Source organism: Eptatretus burgeri, chromosome 11 (genome assembly GCF_056783735.1).
Source record: "Eptatretus burgeri isolate ZD-2024b chromosome 11, Ebu_testis_v1, whole genome shotgun sequence".
Taxonomy (NCBI): Eukaryota; Metazoa; Chordata; class Myxini; order Myxiniformes; family Myxinidae; genus Eptatretus; species Eptatretus burgeri.
Genome location: NC_140971.1, coordinates 43,091,465 through 43,112,194, shown reverse-complemented (window position 1 = coordinate 43,112,194; position 20,730 = coordinate 43,091,465). Strand labels below are relative to the sequence as shown.

The following is a 20,730-nucleotide window of genomic DNA, read 5'->3' as shown; positions in this document are numbered from 1 at the left end:
ACATACAAAGAATATTATTATGAACTTAGAAGATAATGATGGGAACGGTTCTCATTGGGTTTGTATTTTTAATAGTCAAGACAAATATTATTTTGATAGTTTTGGTCTTCCACCACCTGTTGAAGTCATAAAATTCTTACAGAATGGTGTTTATCAAACATTTCAAGTCCAAGAATTAAATTCCAAGTGTTGTGGTCAATTATGTCTATATGTGTTATTTCAACTCAACAAAAATAAAAAATTTTATGATATTATTTTTAATCTAATATAAATGACTTATGTTGGTAAAGATGGTTCTATCTTTGGTGTATCTCAAGAACTGGATATTGATTTATCAAATTATTACACAAAGGCACAGGCTGAACGACATAAATATAATATAAACAAAAATATTAACATGAAAAATGCTTATAAATTAAAAAATTATCCAAGCCCGACTGACGCGAATGACTTGGTGAGATTAAGCGATTTATCACAATATATATACTTAAATAAAACGGCTGTGTATTCTAAAGATACAGAAGTGTTGATATTATCTCCAGGTCATACAGAATTCACAGTTCGAATTAAAATAAATTTTTATAAAGAAGGGCGTATCGTTTGTATGAGAATAGAACAATGGGGGTATGATATGAATGATTTAGGGTATAATTGGTCATTTAAAATTAACCTCGAAGACCTGGAACAATTAAATCAGTCTCGTAAGGAAGAATATTATCCACTTGGTATCGAGAATGAGTTTTGTGGAGCCACGATTAGTAAACAACAAATAAAAGAATTTAATAAGGGTAAATATAATAATGGTTTTGCCCTTGTTTATCTCATGAAAACAGAAAAAACAGGATTATATATAATAAGTAAGGAAATACAAAATGATTTAACTATGGGAAGATGGGGAGGTGTTTCGTGCCATAATATTATTCTAACATATATTTCTAATACATAAATGACAGCAAGAAGGCTTCAAGAAAATTATCATTTCTGTGTTCAAGCATACCTTCAAGAAAAGGGTATTCGGTATTTTAATAAATATGTTCTACAACATAAGAATGAGGTATTTTCAATAAAAGATTGGCATTATGCTGATGTTGATAAACCGACAACTTTAGATTTAATTAGAATGTTAAATAATGAAAAAATTAAAAGGTTAAGAAAAGGTAAGGCTCTTTTAGAAATTCAAAAGAAATTTTATTGGTTTCCTGTTGTAAAAAAAATTATTTTGGATACAGGAATAACAAGAAATCCTGATGAATATATGTATAATATTCTATGGGGTGTAAACGATTCAAGTATAGTAAGGGATGAGGAAGGAGTTGAAGAAGAGAGGGAAGAGGAGGAAAAGGAGAAGGAGGAGAGAGAGAAGGAGGAAAGAGAGAATAGAGAGAGGGAGGAAAGCGAGAAGAGAGAGAGGGAGAAGAAAGAGAAGGAGGAAAAGGAGAAGAGAGAGAAGGAGGAAAGAGAGAATAGAGAGAGGGAGGAAAGAGAGAAGAGAGAGAGGGAGGAAAGAGAGAGAATGAATAAATATCAAAATATGCAAACCAGTGAGATTCAAAAAGAATAGAGGTATTAAAGAAAATAACTTATCCCACCAGGAAGGAATACAAAGAATTAACAAGTCTATTTGCAATACTTTCAACAAAACTATTAGCATCGTCAAGCTATTCATTTTAATTCAAGTTTTTTCTTAAATAAATGGAGGAGAGAGTGAAGGCATTTCTAAGGATTCTTTATGTTTTAAAAATTAAGATTCAAATGTGCATGTTGGAAACTAAAAAGGTTTTTGCACTCTGCAGAAATTTTTCTCATAAATAAATGAGTTATTGTCTCAAATGTAAAAAGAAAACTAATACTAAAAATATTTCATATATTAAAAGTAAAAATAACAGGGTTATACAAAAAGGTATATGTTCGGTGTGTGGTTCAAAAAAAAAAATCAATTTATCTCCAAACACAAACTCGGAGGAGATATACAAAAGTTTTTATCAGGAAGTAAATTTACAACTACTGGAATACCAGGGGAATTACATCTTCCAGGGTATTCTTTCTGTGGTCCAGGCACAAACTTGGATAAAAGATTAGATGAGGCAGACAATCCTAAATCCTGGAGTAAACCAATCAATAGAGTTGATGAAGTGTGCATGAGACACGATATTGATTATGGGAATACCACAACGTTGGAAGAAAAGCATGAAGCCGATAGAGAAATGTTGTATAATTTGTCTCTGATACAAAATCCAACCTTGAGAGAAAAAGTTGATAGGTTCATCGTGAAGAAGATGATTAGTGCTAAATTGAAACTTGGACTTGGAAATTCAAAAACTTATAGGCTCTAATGATGCCATTAAGACTGAAGAGCAATTAGCTGATGAATTACATAAACCAATATTCACAAAGTTTCAGAGAAGGAAAGTTTATTCCAAGGAAGTTGATTATATCTGGTCTGCTGATTTGATTGAACTCAATAATGATAAGGGGTACAAGTATGCTTTAACCGTTATTGATTTGAGGAGTAGATATGCGTGGGTTGTCCCTTTAAAAAACAAAACAGGTAATACTCTTATGTTAGCTTTTCAACAGATATTTAATAAAAGTAAGAGAAAACCTAAGAAATTGTGGACTGATGAGGGTAGAGAGTTTTATAACAAGACATTTATGAATTTTCTAAAAAATAACAGTATTACATTATACAGTACCTTTAATGAAGGGAAGGCAGTTGTTGTTGAACGTTTTAATCGTACCTTAAAAGAGAGACTATATAAAAAATTCACACAACTCTGTTCACAACAATGGTTATCTTTTATTCAGGATATTGTGGATAAGTATAATGACACGATTCACACGTCAACGAATATGAAGCCATCAGAAACATTTACAAAATTAAAATATGAAAAAGAGATTAATGTCAGAAAACCTAAGTTCAAAGTTGGTGATATCGTAAGAATATATAGGTGGAAATCTCATTTTGAAAAGGGTTTTACTGAACGATGGACGAAATAACTTTTTTAAATTGTTGATGTAATAGATACAGTTCCTTGGACTTATAAAATATATGATTTGGAAGGGGAAGAGATTTTAGGTTCATTTTATTCACAGGAATTACAAAAGACAAAACTAAGCAGATAATACACCTTTGTGGACACTAGAGGGACAAGTCCGAGGTGTATTACAGTATATAATGTGTGTCAAGGGGGACGTTCTTAGATCTGTGAACCCCAAACACAGAATCCTCAACTGAATAGTCAAGGTTTAACTTTTGTTTGTGTGTGTGTGTGTGCAATGGGAGCAATAGGTTGGCGCTTCACTCCCTCCTACTATACACCGTTGTGGACACTCGAGGGCCAAGTCCGAGGTGTATAACAGTATATAATGTGTGTCAAGGGGGACGTTCTTAGATCTGTGAACCCCAAACACAGAATCCTCAACTGAATAGTCAAGGCTTAACTTTTGTTTGTTGATGTGTATGTGTGTGTGTCCCAACCCTCACATTCAAAATCTCAACCCTAACTCAATCCTCGCCCAACACAATGTCTTTTTCAAAATGAGATTTCCACCTATATATATATATATTTTTACGTTTTTTTTTCTTCTTCCAATTCTGTCTTTTAAGGCTTTCAGGTTTGATGACGTAGAAAGGGGGAGTAAGCCTGCACTTTCTTCCCAGAACTTTCTTGATCTTGCTCCCATCAAGCACCATCCGACAAAGAACTACATCGATAGGTTTAGATCCCAAAGAGTGATAGCAACTCCAAAAGTCTCCAAAATATAAATAAATAAAATAATAATAATAATAAATAAATAAATAAAAGCCCCCAAAAAAGTTTCAAGTGTCCAACATAAACCCAACTTTCCAAGTCTTCAAGGTATAACCACATTCCCATTGAGTTTCCAAGATATGTATCACATTGTGAGTTATCAATCCAGAACCCACATTTCAAGTATTCAAAGTAAAACCAACTTACAAAGTCTCTTAAGGATAACTCATTTACTGATTTTTTCAAAATTTGTGAGTCTCCAAGGTAGGACCCATATTTAGAACCATCTTGGCAGAACCCTTTTCCTGAGTCTCCAAGGTAGTTATTTAAACCATCAAGGCAGAACTCATTTACTGATTTTTTCAAAATTTGTGAGTCTCCAAGGTAGGCCCCATATTTAGAACCATCTTGGCAGAACCCTTTTCCTGAGTCTCCAAGGTAGTTATTTAAACCATCAAGGCAGAACTCATTTACTGATTTTTTTCAAAATTTGTGAGTCTCCAAGGTAGGCCCCATATTTAGAACCATCTTGGCAGAACCCTTTTCCTGAGTCTCCAAGGTAGTTATTTAAACCATCAAGGCAGAACTCATTTCTTGATTTTTTCAAAATTTGTGAGTCTCCAAGGTAAAACTTGTATTCTGGCTCATCAAGGTATAACTTGTTCAGTGGGTATTGTCTTGATAACTCACAATGAGTACTATTGCTGTAAAACTCTTTTTCAGGATTTTGCTGGTCTCCAAGGTATAACTCTTTGGTTGGGTCATCAAGGACGAACTCGTTCTGTGGGTCTTGGTCGCTCATAAGGTCTTCAACCAAGCCAACAATTTCGCCCCAAGTTGTAGCAGTATTTTCATTTCGTATTTCAGACACAATTTCCTGTGAGAGAAAATAATAATGTATTAATTAAGTTATTTAATTATTAAATGAGTATGCTTCAATCAAAGTTTGAAAATAGGAAAATAAAAAATCTTACCTCAATAGATAAGAGGTTTGAATCCAGTTCATCAACTTGAAGGTTTAGTTCCATACAAGACAGAGAGTTCCAAGGAACACCAAAGTCATCCCACTCAAGGTCTTGGTCGCTCATAAGGTCTTCAACCAAGCCAACAATTTCCCCCCAAGTTGTAGCAAAAGCAGTATTTTCATTTCGTATTTCAGTCACAATTTCCTGTGAGAGAAAATAATAATGTATTAATTAAGTTATTTAATTATTAAATGAGTATGCTTCAATCAAAGTTTGAAAATAGGAAAATAAAAAATCTTACCTCAATAGATAAGAGGTTTGAATCCAGTTCATCAACTTGAAGGTTTAGTTCCATAGAAGACAGAGAGTTCGAGACAAGCACACAAAACACCATTGCCAGCAAAAACAAATGTTTAAAATGGAGCCTGGGTTTGAAGCTTTTATAGAGAAAGACTGGTGGGTGTGGTTTCCTTTGGAAATTCCCTGGGCAAGCCTAGGCAAGCCTTCATTGGGAAATTTTTCAAAACCATAACATCCTGTAATTTTCTAGTGATTTCTTTGTGAGTCAGAGATGAACTGGAAATGATGTAAGAGTGGGCGGGGCTTAGCAAAAGTAGGCGGAGCTTAGGAAAAGTGGGCGTGGCTTAGAAAAAATACCTCATGAAAAGTGGGCGGAGCTTAGCAAAAGTGGGCGGGGCTTAGGAAAAGTGGGCGTGGCTTAGAAAAAATACCTCATGAAAAGTGGGCGGAGCTTAGCAAAAGTGGGCGGGGCTTAGGAAAAGTGGGTGTGGCTTAGAAAAAATACCTTATGAAAAGTGGGCGGAGCTTAGCAAAAGTGGGCGGGGCTTAGCAAAAGTGGGCGGGGTTTAAAGAAAAGTGGGCGGGGCTTATTGAATACCTTGTGGAAAGTGGGCGGGGCTTAACAAAAGTGGGCGGGGCTTAAAGAAAAGTGGGCGGGGCTTAACAAAAAATAACCTGTGGCTCAGGAGGTGGTCAAACAAGAGCATTAAGAGAAGTTTATCATTTCGTAATGGCACAAAAGGGGTATCTTAAAAAATATAAAGATTCAAATGTTTTGTTTGTCAATATTTTAGATGGGGATTATTGTGCAAAGAAAATTAAACTATTGAAGGAATTTGAGAATGAACAAATCTTTATAGGTTCAATGAGTGAGCTGTTCAATTCAATGAGGTTCAACCTCCAAGTTAAAAGGGGAGACAAATAAATATACCTTGGGATAAAAAGGGGATTTATTTTTAGGGAAAAAAATATGAATCGCTGAAAATCCCCCATTCATTTACATGGGGAAAAGTGAGCCAGAATCAGTATTCTTACCCTACATATATATATATATATATATATATATATATATATATATATATATATATATATATATATATATATATATATATACATATATCGACAGAAACGGATAAATTTTGAACATTTATAAACATCCAGGATCTTGTACAACAAAAACTTTAACAACCAAGACATAAACATTGCAAAAAACTGCCCCCAACTATAAAACGATAATAAAATCTTGCATGGAGAAATGTATCTGGACAAAACACAAACAAGAATGATGTCATGCATAACATGATATTTGTAAAATCCATGAAACAAATTTGTCCTTAAAAAAATAATTGGTGGTTGAATTCAATGACAAAATACACAAATCCTCTTCAAATTTCAAGTCAAATGGATGAAAATTGAGGATTTTAGAAATCTTACCCAAGTTGTTGACCTATGGCCTATGTTGACCCTTTGGTCTATGTTGACCTAAAAAATAATTGGTGGTTGAATTCAGTAACCCGAAATGCAAATCCTGCTCAAATTTCTCCTCAATCAGATGAAAATTGAGGATTTGATTAATTTGACAATTTTGTTGACTGTTGGCCTATGTTGACCTTTTGACCACAAAAACAGTTCTCTTGTTTATGATGAACCCTGTCATGTTGTGAACATCGGTTTAAAATCGTGACATAATGGCGATAAACATTAAAAAAAAAACAAGAAAAAGATGTCTTGCAGAGCACGATACTTGCAAAATCCCCCCCCCCCCCCACTCTCCAAAGGTTGCCATGGATGCATCAAATTGTCCATTTCATTCATATTAAAAGTGACAATCTTAATCAAAGCTCAGGTCAATTGGATGATTAATTGATTATTTTTCAGATTGAAATTGATAATTTTAGAAGTTTTACCTTGAGATGACCTTTCACATTTTCACTTCAAACAGTTGGTTTCCCGATTCAGTAATGTACGATGCAATTGCTGTTTTATTTTCAAGTCAATCGGATGAAAAAGAATAAAAGAAAAATTTTAGAAATTTGGCCTCAAGATGACCTTTGACCTCAAAATCATTCAGCTTCTCAGTTGAGACTACCTCTAGAAATTGGTAAAGTTTCATGACAATCAGTTTACAAGTGTGTGTGTGTGTGTGTGTGTGTGCGTGCGTGCGTGCGTGCGTGCGTGCGTGCGTGCGTGCGTGCGTGCGTGCGTGCGTGTGTGACCGCTGTTTCTCGACAACCACTGGTCCGATCTAATTGAAACTTGCCAGATATATTGCTGGGGACCTGAGGATGTGCCTTTTCAAGGTTTGATATTGATCGGACAAGTGCTTCCCAAGTTATGGCCATTTATTTACCAAACCAATGGGAAGACACGTTGTTGCGTGGGCGTGGCCGATGGGGAAGGGAAGCTCAGCCGCGTTCCCCATTACAGGTTACAACGTACGGGCTTCCGGATAATGATGACTTCATGTATTCTAATAATTTCTCGATTTCTTATGCGCATTTATAGATAAACACAATGCCCCAAGTTATGATCGTTTTCATATTAGACGGTGCATAAATTTCGGTAACATCAGAGTGAGCCGGTATGCTCCAAACCAGGAAGTAAAAAAAAAAAAAAATTTCACGAACGTTTTTTTTTTCTCTTCTCTTCTCTGTGTTTTTCCTTGCGATGACATTGGGAAAAGGCAAAATACGTTGCCGCTTGTGGTGAATTGAAGGTCGTGACGTGTGATCACATGTTGCACGGCTCGAGCATGGAATAGATAAAGCTGAGGTTCGGCTCGGTCGGGGGTGATTGTCCCAGGGGCATTGTCGTTTACGGCGGCGGTTCACTTGGTGCTCGTTGAATGGTGAGAATTGAGAGTATATCGGACTCCGGGCTTATACTGATTTATTTTGTGGTGATTAGTTGCACGTGTATACCTTACTGCTTCTGTACTCCTTGCTGCGCCTGTATTCCCTGGTGTGCCCGTAGAAGCGGCTTCAATCAAATGGAATAAAGCCTACACTCTGAAGGTTCTTCTCTCGTTTTCATTTCAATTTATTCCATTTGGTTTTCTCGGCTCTCTCAACCAACGATGGACAAGATCTACAAACCAGAGAGGTTCGACGCAGACCCAAACGCGACTGACTCAGAAATGAAATGGTCGCATTGGTTCCGTTCCTTCTCACACTATCTGACCATCATCGAAGAGGGAGCCGACAAATTGGCCGCCCTTGTGAATCATGTCTCGCCCAGCGTATACAGGCTCTTCTCGGAGTGTGACACCTACGAAGCAGCCATCGACGTGCTGCAGGCGCTCTACGTGAAGCGCAAGAACGAGGTATACATACGACATCTTCTCAACACACGCAAGCAAGCAGCCGGGGAGACAATTGATCAATTCCTGCAAGCTCTGAAACAGCTGGGAAAAGACGGCAGCTTCCGGGCCGTAAACGCCGAGGAACACTGAAATGAAGCGACCCGGGAGGCATTTATCCAAAGACTCAGATCAGCCCACATACGGCAACGCTTACTAGAGAAAGCGCAACCCACTCTTGAAAAGGTAGTCGATGAGGCTCGAGCGATGGATACGGCTCAGCAGCAATCTGAGTCATTTGGGACACCGATGCTGTTAATGAACGCCGCTACAGTGAAAACTCAAGGAACCCCACAGACACAGACACAGCCTGACACTGTGGGGATGGAGAAAAACCCGAGGAGTCGGATACCCAGACCTCGTCAAACTCCTCAGCAACTACTCCGGTTGGTAAATGCTTCTTTTGTGGGCACAAAAGACACCTCCGCCACAAATGCCCCGCCAGAGATGCCACATGCATGAATTGTGACAAGAAAGGGCATTATGCCAGGGTATGTAAATCTACTCTAAGGAGAAATAAACCCACTTCTGCGGCTCTCTACTCACAAAAGAAACTAACTGCAGCCTCACAGGGGAATCTATCCAAGGCTATCATCAACGTACGAATTAACGGGCATATGGCTGAGGCTCTGATTGATACCGGTAGCTCTGAAAGTTTCGTCAACAGCTCGCTAGTGAAGGGCAGGAAATGGAAGATCCACCCGACAGACAATACGGTATGCATGGCCGCCACATCACTACAGTCCCGCGTACGAGGGTACTGCAATGTTGAATTGGACGTAAAAGGGTACACGCATCGGGATGTAAGGGTACTGGTGCTTCGTAATTTATGCGCAGACGTAATTCTGGGTAATAATGTCCTCAAGCAGCACACGAGCGTCGAAATACCCTTTGGAGGAAGCAAACCTCGTCTAATTTTAAATGCTTTGACCACCGCAGAGGTAACGTCCCCCCAGCTGTTTGCTAACTTGTCGCCGGTCTGTAAACCGATAGCGATCAAATCGCGGCGATATACCACTGCTGATATGAACTTCATCACTTCAGAGACCAAGCGATTACTGGAAGAAGGAATTATAGAACGGAGCGATTCGCCATGGCGCGCACAGGTGTTGGTCACCGCCAATCAGAACCATAAGAAACGAATGGTTGTCGATTACTCCCAAACGGTCAATCGTTTCACTCAACTCGATGCCTACCCTTTGCCGCGCATAGACGAGATGGTCGAACGCGTGGCCAATTATAAGATATTCAGCACCATCGATTTGCGAAGCGCCTATCATCAAATTCCCATCCGAGAGGAAGACAAACCTTACACCGCATTCCAGGCAGGTAGACACCTCTACCAATTCAGGAGGATTCCGTTCGGTGTCACGAATGGAGTAGCTTGCTTCCAACGGGTTATTGACGACATCATCTCAGATGAAAACCTCAAAGACACTTTTGTTTACGTGGACAATGTCACAGTGTTCTGTAGGGATCAGGGGGAACATGACATGAATCTGGACAGATTCTTGAGCATTGCTAGAAAATATAATCTGACCCTCAACTACGAGAAATGCGTATTCTCGGCAAGGTCAATTGACCTTCTCGGCTACACGATAGCCGATGGCACGATTAAGCCTGATCCTGAACGATTGCGCCCACTTTGTGAGCTACCCCCACCTCAGGACCTGCAGACAATGCGCCGGGTGATCGGCATGTTTGCTTACTATGTAAGATGGATTTCCCAATACTCCGAGAAAATACATCCCCTTGTGCATTGCAAAAACTTTCCACCAGATGCCGCTGTTGTAAAAGCTTTCCTCACCCTCAAAGATGATATCAGTAATTCTGTGGTATTATCGATCGATAGCTCGGTGCCCTTCGTGGTGGAAACAGATGCTTCTGATCACGCGATAGCTGCTACGCTTAATCAGTCTGGGCGACCCGTCGCGTTCTTCTCGAGAACTCTCTCTGGAAGCGAGCAGAGACACTCAGCAATAGAGAAGGAAGCGTACGCCATTGTCGAAGCCCTACGTAAATGGAGACACTATTTACTGGGAAACCATTTCACGCTCGTTACGGACCAACGATCCGTGGCATTCATGTTTGATGGGAAAAATAACGGGAAAATTAAGAATGAAAAAATTATGAGATGGCGGATAGACCTAGCCTGCTATAGTTACGACATAGTTTACCGGCCCGCGAGGGAAAACCCTGCTGCAGACACCTTCTCTCGGGTCTACTGTTCGGCGACAATCAGTCGGGCTTTGCAAGACCTCCATGTGTCTCTGTGCCACCCGGGGGTAACCAGAATGGCACATTTCGTGCGCAGACAAAACCTTCCCTATTCCATCGAAGATATTAAACAAATGAATGCTTCATGCCCTGTTTATGCTGAACTAAAACCCAGATTCTATGGCGCGGCTTCTGGCAGATTGATCAAGGCCACTTCTCCCTTCGAGAGACTAAACATTGACTTCAAAGGGCCCCTGCCGACCGAGACAGACAACAGATACATATTCACTGTTGTTGATGAATATTCAAGGTTCCCTTTCGCATTTCCGTGCTCGGATATGACCTCGGGCACTGTCGTGAAATGTCTGTCTGACCTCTTCGCTATGTTTGGGAAACCTTCGTACATACATTCAGACAGAGGGCCGTGTTTCATGTCGGCCGGGCTAAAACAATTCCTATTAGAGCACGGCATAGCAACTAGTCGAACGACGGGTTACAACCCACAGGGTAACGGGCAGGTGGAACGATATAATGGAGTTATTTGGAAAGCCGTAACTCTGGCGCTGCAATCGAGAGGACTGGGCCCCGAGCAGTGGGAGGTTACCCTTCTCGACGCTCTGAATTCCATACGCTCTTTGCTCTGCACGTCCACCAATGCAACTCCTCACGAACGAATGTTTACTCACCAGCGGCGTTATGTTGACGGCCAATCGGTGCCCAACTGGCTAACCCATCCCGGAACAGTGTTCATGAAACGCCCGGTACGACAAAGCAAGTATGAACCCATGGTAGAAGAAGTCGAACTCATCGATACTAATCCAGAGTATGCTCATGTCAGGCTCCCGGATGGCAGGGAGACCACTGTGTCGGTTCGCCATTTGGCTCCCTCAGGTACTCCTCCCGCAGGTACACCACCATCTGGCGCTCCTCCCTCTGACATCCCCTCCCCAGGTGTTCCCCCCCCAGGAACTCCACCCGAGAATGGTGGCGACGGAGCTGCCGCGTTCCACCCGAGAGCGATCGGGGAGTCATCCCCGGCACGAGTCGAGGCTCACCAAGAGGATCGGAAGCTCCCTCAAGTGAAACCGCCATTTACTCCCGGAGAGGTCGACGGATAATACCCCCTCGCCGACTCAATCTGTAAAGGGGTTTACCGGCATCCTCGATGCTCATGCTCCTATATGCTCGTTACATAATATATCGATGCTCATGACCATGCTCCTACAACTCAAAATAATCCTCACTGCTTGGCATGTATGCTTCTGTAGTTTAGATAGTTCGCGTTGCTTGAAATGTATACTCCTATAGCGCTGAAGTAATCATGGTGCGTTAGTTGGGCCTCTAGTTACATTTTAAAGACGGGGAAAATGTGGTGAATTGAAGGTCGTGACGTGTGATCACATGTTGCACGGCTCGAGCACGGAATAGATAAAGCTGAGGTTCGGCTCGGTCGGGGGTGATTGTCCCAGGGGCATTGTCGTTTACGGCGGCGGTTCACTTGGTGCTCGTTGAATGGTGAGAATTGAGAGTATATCGGACTCCGGGCTTATACTGATTTATTTTGCGGTGATTAGTTGCACGTGTATACCTTACTGCTTATGTACTCCTTGCTGCACCTGTATTCCCTGGTGTGCCCGTAGAAGCGGCTTCAATCAAATGGAATAAAGCCTACACTCTGAAGGTTCTTCTCTCGTTTTCATTTCACCGCTAATTGAATAATTGGCCATTAAAACTAATAATTTATCAAAACGTTGGCAGATCCAGCAGCCTCTGCATTCTTGCCCTGGACGAGGAAACAAAGAAGAAGCGCCGTTTCCTCAGCGATGTTGTTTCTGAAGAGGTGCTGTCGAGATAAAGGTGTGTACAATGTACATGGAGACAATTTTTATTATTATTTATTTATTGAAGAAAAATTGTTCCGAAAATAATTTATCAAAAAAAAGCGCACAACTTCTTTTTGTTTCCAATTGTCAAAACCCTGTGGCCTTTGGAAGTGTTCAGGAATTCAGCTCTACTCAACATGCTTGCCAACGAAATACATCTCAATCTGGTGGTAAAAACGATTCACAACGACGGGTTTCCTTACTCATTGCTCTGCAGTCTGCATTCAACCCCTTCATTTGTCATCTCATTGACCTCATTTCATCTATCTATAATTCCAGCAATGTGTGTGTGTGTGTGTGTGTGTGTGTGTGTGTGTGTGTGTGTGTGTGTGTGTGTGTGTGTGTGTGTGTGTGTGTGTGTGTGTGTGTGTGTGTGTGTGTGTGTGTGTGTGTGTGTGTGTGTGTGTGTGTGTGTGTGTGTGTGTGTCGTTTACAAGAGCGAAGGAACGGCCAGTGAAGTTGTTTCTGGCACGCGGTTTGAAAGCTTTTTTTTTTTTTTTTTGCAAGTATGGCCACGCACGTATGGCCACGCACCTACGGGTATGCACTAGTCTATCTCTTATTCCAGCAATCTCTGTGTGTCTGTCTGTATGTGTGTGTGTCTCCGACCGCCGTTTCTCGACAACCCCTGGTCCAATTGAATTTAAACTTGCCAGGAATATTGGTGGGGACCTGAGGATGTGCCTTTTCAAGGTTTGATATTAATCGGACAAGCGGTTCCCATGTTACGGCCATTTATGTCAACCAATGACAGGACACGGTGCTATGACAACGCGAATGACGTCACAATGCTTCCTTTTTTTCTTTTTTTTTGATATGATGTCACAATTGACGCTGTGACCTGAGTATGTGCCTTTTCAAAGTTTGATATCGTTCTTCTTCATCTGTTTCAGCTGCTTCCCAAGTGTTTCCCAAGTTATGGCCATTTATTATATGGTTGGTCCAATATAATTGAAACAATGCCCCAATCCAGTTTTATTTTTTTTTTGCATGTACGGCCACGCACGTTAGGCCATGCACGTATGGCCACACACGTACGGGCACGCACCTACGGGCCCACACTAGTCCTCTAAATATTGATAAATGTCACCGTACCAAACACAATAACGGCTAAAGCAATTGCAATGATTCCAACGGAAGGATTCTATCTTGGGTATTCCACCCATACCATAACAACAAAAAATATTTTTTTATCTGATTTAAAAAATTAATCCACCAATAATTTTTCCGCAACATGGGTTCATTTTTGTCAAAGTGGACATCTCTCTGGCTATTATCAGAGAACCACCTCACTGCGGTCGAGTCTGGCATTTCACTCGAACCGACTGGCAGGGTCTCCAAGCAGCCATCAAACTTATAGACTGGTCTCCTATCACTACTTTCTCCAATATCAACTCATCCTGGGAATTCTTTCAAAGAAACTTGCTCTCCCTCATGCACACATTTATCCCCTCTCGTCTTCAGTTGTCCTACCCTTCCTCCCGCCCTTGGTTCACTGAAGCTTGTGGTGAGGTAGTTGTCCTGAAACAACTTGCCTTTGCCTCATGGAAAGCAAACCCAACTGAGGGTCATCTCAGTTCCTTCCATAAAGCTCGGAACAAGTGTTCTCCAAAATCTCGAATAACTTTTTAATTTCTCTCAATAAATGATGGACCTGGGCAGGTCTGGCTAGACTCGATCACTGTAGAGGAATGATGTATTATCAGTTTATTGAAGTGCAGTTGGGTCCATGTCAGAAGAACGAGTCACTACATGTCAGAATCGCATCAGAAACCTGCTTCTCTAGCACAATGCAACACCATAATTCTTTTACAGATTGCCATCATGACATATTTTGACATTTTTCCAACTCAATCCCACAACAACTATTCCCAATTACACCAACCCACACTATAAATCTTCACCTACCTCTAACATAGACCCTCAGGAGAGCCAGAAAATAACATCTTTCTAAGCTCAAGTCTGAACTTTCAAACCTCTCCCTCCTCAAAATCCTTGTGGCATCTAATCAAATCTGTTTCTGGTGGATGTTCCCCCTCCATCCCCTCCGTTACCTCAAATTGCTGCACTACTCATACCGCACATGAAAAGGTTGAATGCCTAAACTCGGTGTTTGCAGCTAAATCTTGTGTCCAAAACCCATCGCTTTCTCCACCCACCTTACCCAGTCGCACCCAACTGTCCCTGGACTCTGTGTCCTTTTCTCCTGACAAGGTGGAGAGCTTGCTTTCAAACCTCGACTCAGATTCTGCAACCGGTCCAGACGGCATCAGCCCACGTGTCCTAAAAACCTGCTCTTCTGCTCTTGCTCACACTCTCTCTGTTCTATTCAACCTCATGTGCTCAAGGTCATTTGCCATCTGCTTGGAAATCAGCAAACATCACTGTACTGCATAAAAGGTGCAAAAACAGATCCCTGCAACTACAGACCAATCAGCCTTCTCCCAATCATCAGCAAGGTTATGGAATCCATCATCGCTTCAGACATTAAGTCCTTCCTCTTCTCCAATGGCTTGATTTCTGATCATCAATTTGGTTTCAGACCAGGTTACTCTACCCTGGATATGCTGCTTCTACTCTCCCAACAATGGATGGAGGTCCTCAATGCCAGACATGAAATCCGAGCCATATCCCTGGACATATCGTGTGCTTTTGACATGGTCTGGCACCCTGCCCTGCTCACCAAACTCTCTTCCTATGGTATCCAAGGCCATCTCCACTCATGGCTCACAGACTTCCTCTCCTGTCTCAGTCAACGTGTGGCCCTAAATGGAGTTCTTTCATCCCCTCTTCTTGTCCAGGTTGGAGTTCCTTAAGGTAGCGTTCTGGGCCCTGTTCTTTTTCTGGTTTTCATCAATGATCTCTCCGACTCTCTGGAAAATCCTCTATATCTCTTTGCTGATGACTCCACCCTCTGCCGTACCATCGGTCATCCCTCAGACCGGAAAGCAGCAGCTTCTTCGCTTACTGCAGATCTGGATAAAATCACAAACTGGTCCAACACGTGGAACATGTCTTTCAATCCGGACAAATCTCACACTCTCACTATGTCTCTCCGAAAGGACCGCTTAGAACCCCCCCCCCATCCACTTTCTCAACAATCCTCTGGAAGAAGTCCTTTCTTTCAAGCTTCTGGGTCTCACTATCTGCCATGGCCTTTCCTGGGAAAGCCACATTTAAAAAACCTCGCCTCCAAAGCCAGTCGCTGACTGGGAATCCTCCATCATGCAAAGTCTTTCCTCGGCCCACCTGAGCTCCTGACCACTTACAAAGCTTTTGTCCACAGCCTGATGGAGTACTGCTCTATCCTCTGGGCTGGTGCTCCCTCCTCTCACCTTTCTCAGCTTCACACTGGAAAATAAGGCATTTCGGATCATTGGCATCTCCCACAATGAGGCTGAGTCTTTGGGCCTCTCACTCTCTCACCGCAGGCTGGTCAGTGGTTTTTCTGTCTTCTACCGTCTCCTCTCCAGCCTCGCCCCTCCCCCCCCCCGCTCTGTCTGCAATATGTCCCCCCTATATTTCGGTAGGGCACTCAAGGTTCACCAGCAACCCACTTCTGGTGAAACTACCAAAATCACGAATCACTGCTCACCTTCACTCTTTCATTCCTCTTTTTTCCCCACCAATGGAACAAACTCCCACACTCTCTTCAATCCCACTCTTCCCTCCAGGCCTTCAAAACGGCTGTTCACCACCACCTCTTATCACCCCCCCATCCAATTCCTCGATCTTTTCTGCCCCCGATAATCCACCCAAGCCCACCTCCTTCAAATTCACTGCTTTCCTTCCTGAAAGTCCCTGTAATGTCCATCTTGTATACCCCGTGTTCCCCGCCCCATCCCTCTCCCTTCCACAGATCTCCTCATGTCTCTGTTCCCCAGTTTTGTCCTTCCCACTCCCGCCCATCTTGTCTCATGCCCCCTTGATGTCTGTTGTGTGTTAGCTCTCACACGATCCTCGACAAGGTATACAATATTTTTTTTTTTAAAGCACTGAGGTGATGACATCACATTGGCATGACAATGCATGGCCTGGTTTTACAATATTGTAGAATATGGCCACCTAACTTTGTGAAGATGGTACAGTGTTTCGGTCCAGATTGTAATCACCAATTGGAGAGTCATACCTGCAACATTTATTGTTTGCTGAAGGAACTAAGTGTTACGCAACAGTGGATTGAACAAATAAGGTGATTTATTGCTTTTATTCATCGTGCCATCTCTTATTGTGCTGTAGTCCTGCATAAATGTGCATAAACGCACATAAATGGTGTTTACCCTTTTTGTTTGTTTTTCAGCACCTCGCCATTTACTCACTTAATTTTTTTTTTTTACAAAGGATCGTTAATCAATTTCAAAATCGGGAATAACTTTTTAATCTCACTCAATAAATGACGGACCTGGGCAGGTCTGACCAGACTCGATCACTGTAGAGGAATGATGTATTATCAGCTTATTGAAGTGCCCTTGGGTCCATGTCAGAAGAACGAGTCACTACATGTCGGAATCACATCAGAAACCTGCTTCTCGAGCACAAAGCAACACCATAATCCTTTTACAGATTGCCATCATGACATATTTTGACATTTTTCCAACTCAATCCCACAATAAATATTCCCAATTACACCAACCCACACAATTTAAATCTACAATGACCTCTAACATAGACATCTTCATACAATTTTTCGTATAGCCACCTATGATGTCGAAGACAAAAATGTCAAAAAGGTGTCTCTCTTAGCCGAAGAAAGCTGCATAAAGGAACTATGAAAAGCAACACAAGGTAAGCCCTTTGATGTTTCAAACTCGACCCGAGTTCCTCTCCACCTTCAAAACATTCACAATTAGTACATATATATATATATATATAAATATATATGTATATATATATATATATATATATATATATATATATATATATATATATAAATATAAATTTTTCATGTATGTAGCGAGTGTGGCAGACTGCAGCCCAAAAAAATAATCGAACGCTTGTGTAATATTCAGCATTATCACGTCATTGTCATAACATTTGACATTTTTGGGGGGTGCTTACCCCCTTGCACCTCCCACCTCCAGCACCATAGATTGATAGCATCATGGATATTTCATTTTGTATTATTAGAACTGTTACACTGCTTGATTTAACCAATCAGGAAATAAGCACAAAGGAGCGGTTTTAGCAAGCATGTGTTCTTTTTGTGCCATTCTAGATGCCAGACATGTGAAATTACAGCCCTGAAAAACCCTTAATTACAGCCTTTCTGGACTATTGTAAGTAGTGGGATACCTTGGGGTACAGTACTAGGACCATTATTAATTATAATTCTCATCAATGATTTGGACAGTTGTTTATTTTAGGTTGTACTGGTTGGGTTCAGACTCAGCTATCTATTTTTGTAGATGATGCAGCCCAAAAAATATAGATAGCAGAAAGAGAGGTGATCATATTCAGGAAAATCTAGATATTTTCAGATATTGGGCAAAAGATTGGCAGATGGTTTTACAAAAATAAATGTAAGAGCAAACAATGAAAATAGGGATTACAAAATACAAGGGGCAACTTTAGAGCGTGTCATGCAGGAGAAGCATGGCAATAGGTATGGGGGATAAGCAAACAGAACATTGCCATGCAGCTATAGGTAAAGGTAATTGGGTTTTAGGTTGTATTCATAAGGGGAAACTGAATTAAAAAAAAAAAATGATGTCAATCAATTGCACGTAAATCAATCAGTCACAACACATCATGAAAATGAGGAAAAATGGCGAGTTTGCATATTTTAATTCCATATTTTCATCATATGTACACCTGGGAACAAAAAAATAGGTGCCTTTTCAAAACTACTTTACCTTTTATATCACAATCATAATTTTACACAATGATTAATAATGAAAAACCCTGACAAAAATGAAACATTAAGGTTCAAAATTATAACAAAAATTTCAGTCTGTTTTTATCATTTACTATACTGGACAATCCAAGTGTTGAAAAAAATTGAGAGATTCTGGGTACAGCAGGAGTGTGAGTGAGGTTCAAAGCACAACGGTGGAAATCCTGATTGTTATCGTGGGGTGACATGTTTAAAAACGCATTAAAATTCTCAACTCCCAAAGCTGTTGGGGTGACATCCAGGATGGGCCTTTTGAAGGCCTAACATCGCACACAGCGAAATCCCAAACCTCGTGACCTAACACCCACACCCTGAAGAAGGCTCTTTCTCGCCCGGCAAGTTGTTTCCGGGTCGCACAGTGCCTTGAGGTATCCATGATTTGTCGACGCTGTCTTCCATGCGTCTCATGATGAGGCCGAGAAGGGCTTCCACGGCTTCTGTTACATTGTCACCTGAAAGGGCACTCACCTCAAAGTATGGCATGCTGTGGGATGCACAAACAATGGAACACACCGTCGCCATCAAGGGGTTAAAAAGATCCCTGCATTTTGCATCATTTAAGACAATCCAGAGCTCGTTTTAAAGTTAACACATGAAATATATTTTATGTCAACATTTATTTTTTTAAGTGTATTTTATACACATTTGAATGGGCAGCCATTTTTTTCGCATCCCTACACATTAAGTACTATTGTACTTCATGATCTATTTTTTCCGTTGGACTGAGAGCTGGACTCAAGATCAAATCCTCCACCCGGACGGACGATCACCAGTTTAGCGATGGTTTGTCTATCGAAGCCATCCGCCAGGAAAGTCAAACAAATCTTTTCTTCCATTTCCAACATACAGAGACTCTAATGAGATGTTGCCTTTGGTAATTTCCCAATTAATTCGGACTTGGGGCCGAGCGAACCTTGGGTCAATTAACGGTGATGGTTACAACGTTTGAACGAGGTTTTTGTGGCAAATTTCCAACAGCCACGAGTGTAACCCATGCTGTGGTTATCATTCCAAATCACAAACCACACACCAGGCTGATATGCCAGTGATGGTCGCAGGTTTAATAAATATGCCAAGCAAAAGGGTATGGGGAGAACAAGTAGGAGAAAGGCACATAATATATCACAATTATTATTCACACTACGTAACTCACAAACTGACGGTGTACGGTGTCACCTTATCACTTTCACACGACAGATATTCAAGCGGGGTAGATCACAAGACACAGAAGAGAAATCTTGTCCCCACGTGATATCTGCGTGGTTCTGGTGCTCGGTTTCAAGGGGAGAGATATGATGGCAGAGCCGGCCGCAAACGGCTTCATCATTTGTTGGGCACATTTGTTCAGCACTGCTGACCCTCATCTCGCTTTCTCAGTCCTACTCCCTTGAGCTGCTCATCCCAAACCCTCTTGAGCCAACTCACTGTCCAATCTGAGCTTCCACTCGAGCTCCTCTCACCTAAACTGCTCCAGACCAACTTGTCTCACAATGACCTCCAACCAACTCCTGTTCTAACCGATTGAGCTGACCCCACCCCTCACCTATTTTTAGCTCATGACCATGTGCCGATTGCTTTTACACCTAGCCTCTCGAGACTCACGCCATGCCAACAGTTATGAGCGGTTTCAGGTGTTAGCAGTTCCCAGTGTGGCTGCAGTTCATAACTTGGCGCACGATCGGGGGGCTTTACATTTGCCATCCTCGGGATGTTGCGGGGGGTGGGGGGGGGTTCACTGGACTCGAGGAACTGATTATTGACAGTTCACTTTAAAAGAAAACAAATAGACACATTACAAATGGAATTATTTCAAGACTTAATGAGTGTAATGGTGGAGAAGCTTGCGGACACATTACGGTAGTGAGGGAGGGTCACAATTATCTTCTCCTGAATAAACTTTGACACATGCTCTATCGTTTTGCACAGAAACCACACACTTGCGCTGAACTTGTACTAATAGTAAAAGTAATATATTTTACACCTATTACTCCATATTCACGTCTCTGCAATATCTGTAAATTTCAGCAGGCTTGCCATTTCCATTGACCAGAAATTTTATAATTTCCGCTTCCAACGTCTTGTTATCTCACTTGCTACCATCTGACCTTTGAGCACATGCATTAAACACGTGATCATGGGTCTCGGTTACCAACCCACCAAAGATGAGTACCCTCAGATTATCATTGCACATAGATCGTGGCCAAAATCTTTCCCCAACCAAGTGCACAATAAGACGGGAGTAATTAGGGTCAATATCGTCGTCGTAGTAGTAGTGGTTGTAATGCTATACATGTGTGGAGACACTATATGTCCCAAGCAAGTCATCATTGTTCTTGCTAACAGCTGTCCTTTGCTGGTTCAG

General features: G+C 41.5%; 1 protein-coding gene across 1 annotated transcript in view; it reads right to left on the bottom strand.

The window, feature by feature from the left end:
- Positions 1 to 18,242: 18,242 nt before the first annotated feature.
- LOC147016960 (ras-related protein Rab-27A-like) overlaps positions 18,243 to 20,730 on the bottom strand; it is a 47,959-nt gene continuing 45,471 nt past the window's right edge. The window contains exon 6 of the mRNA XM_085846258.1: positions 18,243 to 18,852. Within this exon, the coding sequence (XP_085702384.1) occupies positions 18,666 to 18,852 (187 nt within the window). The 3' untranslated portion in view covers positions 18,243 to 18,665. The remainder of the gene's footprint in view (positions 18,853 to 20,730) is intronic.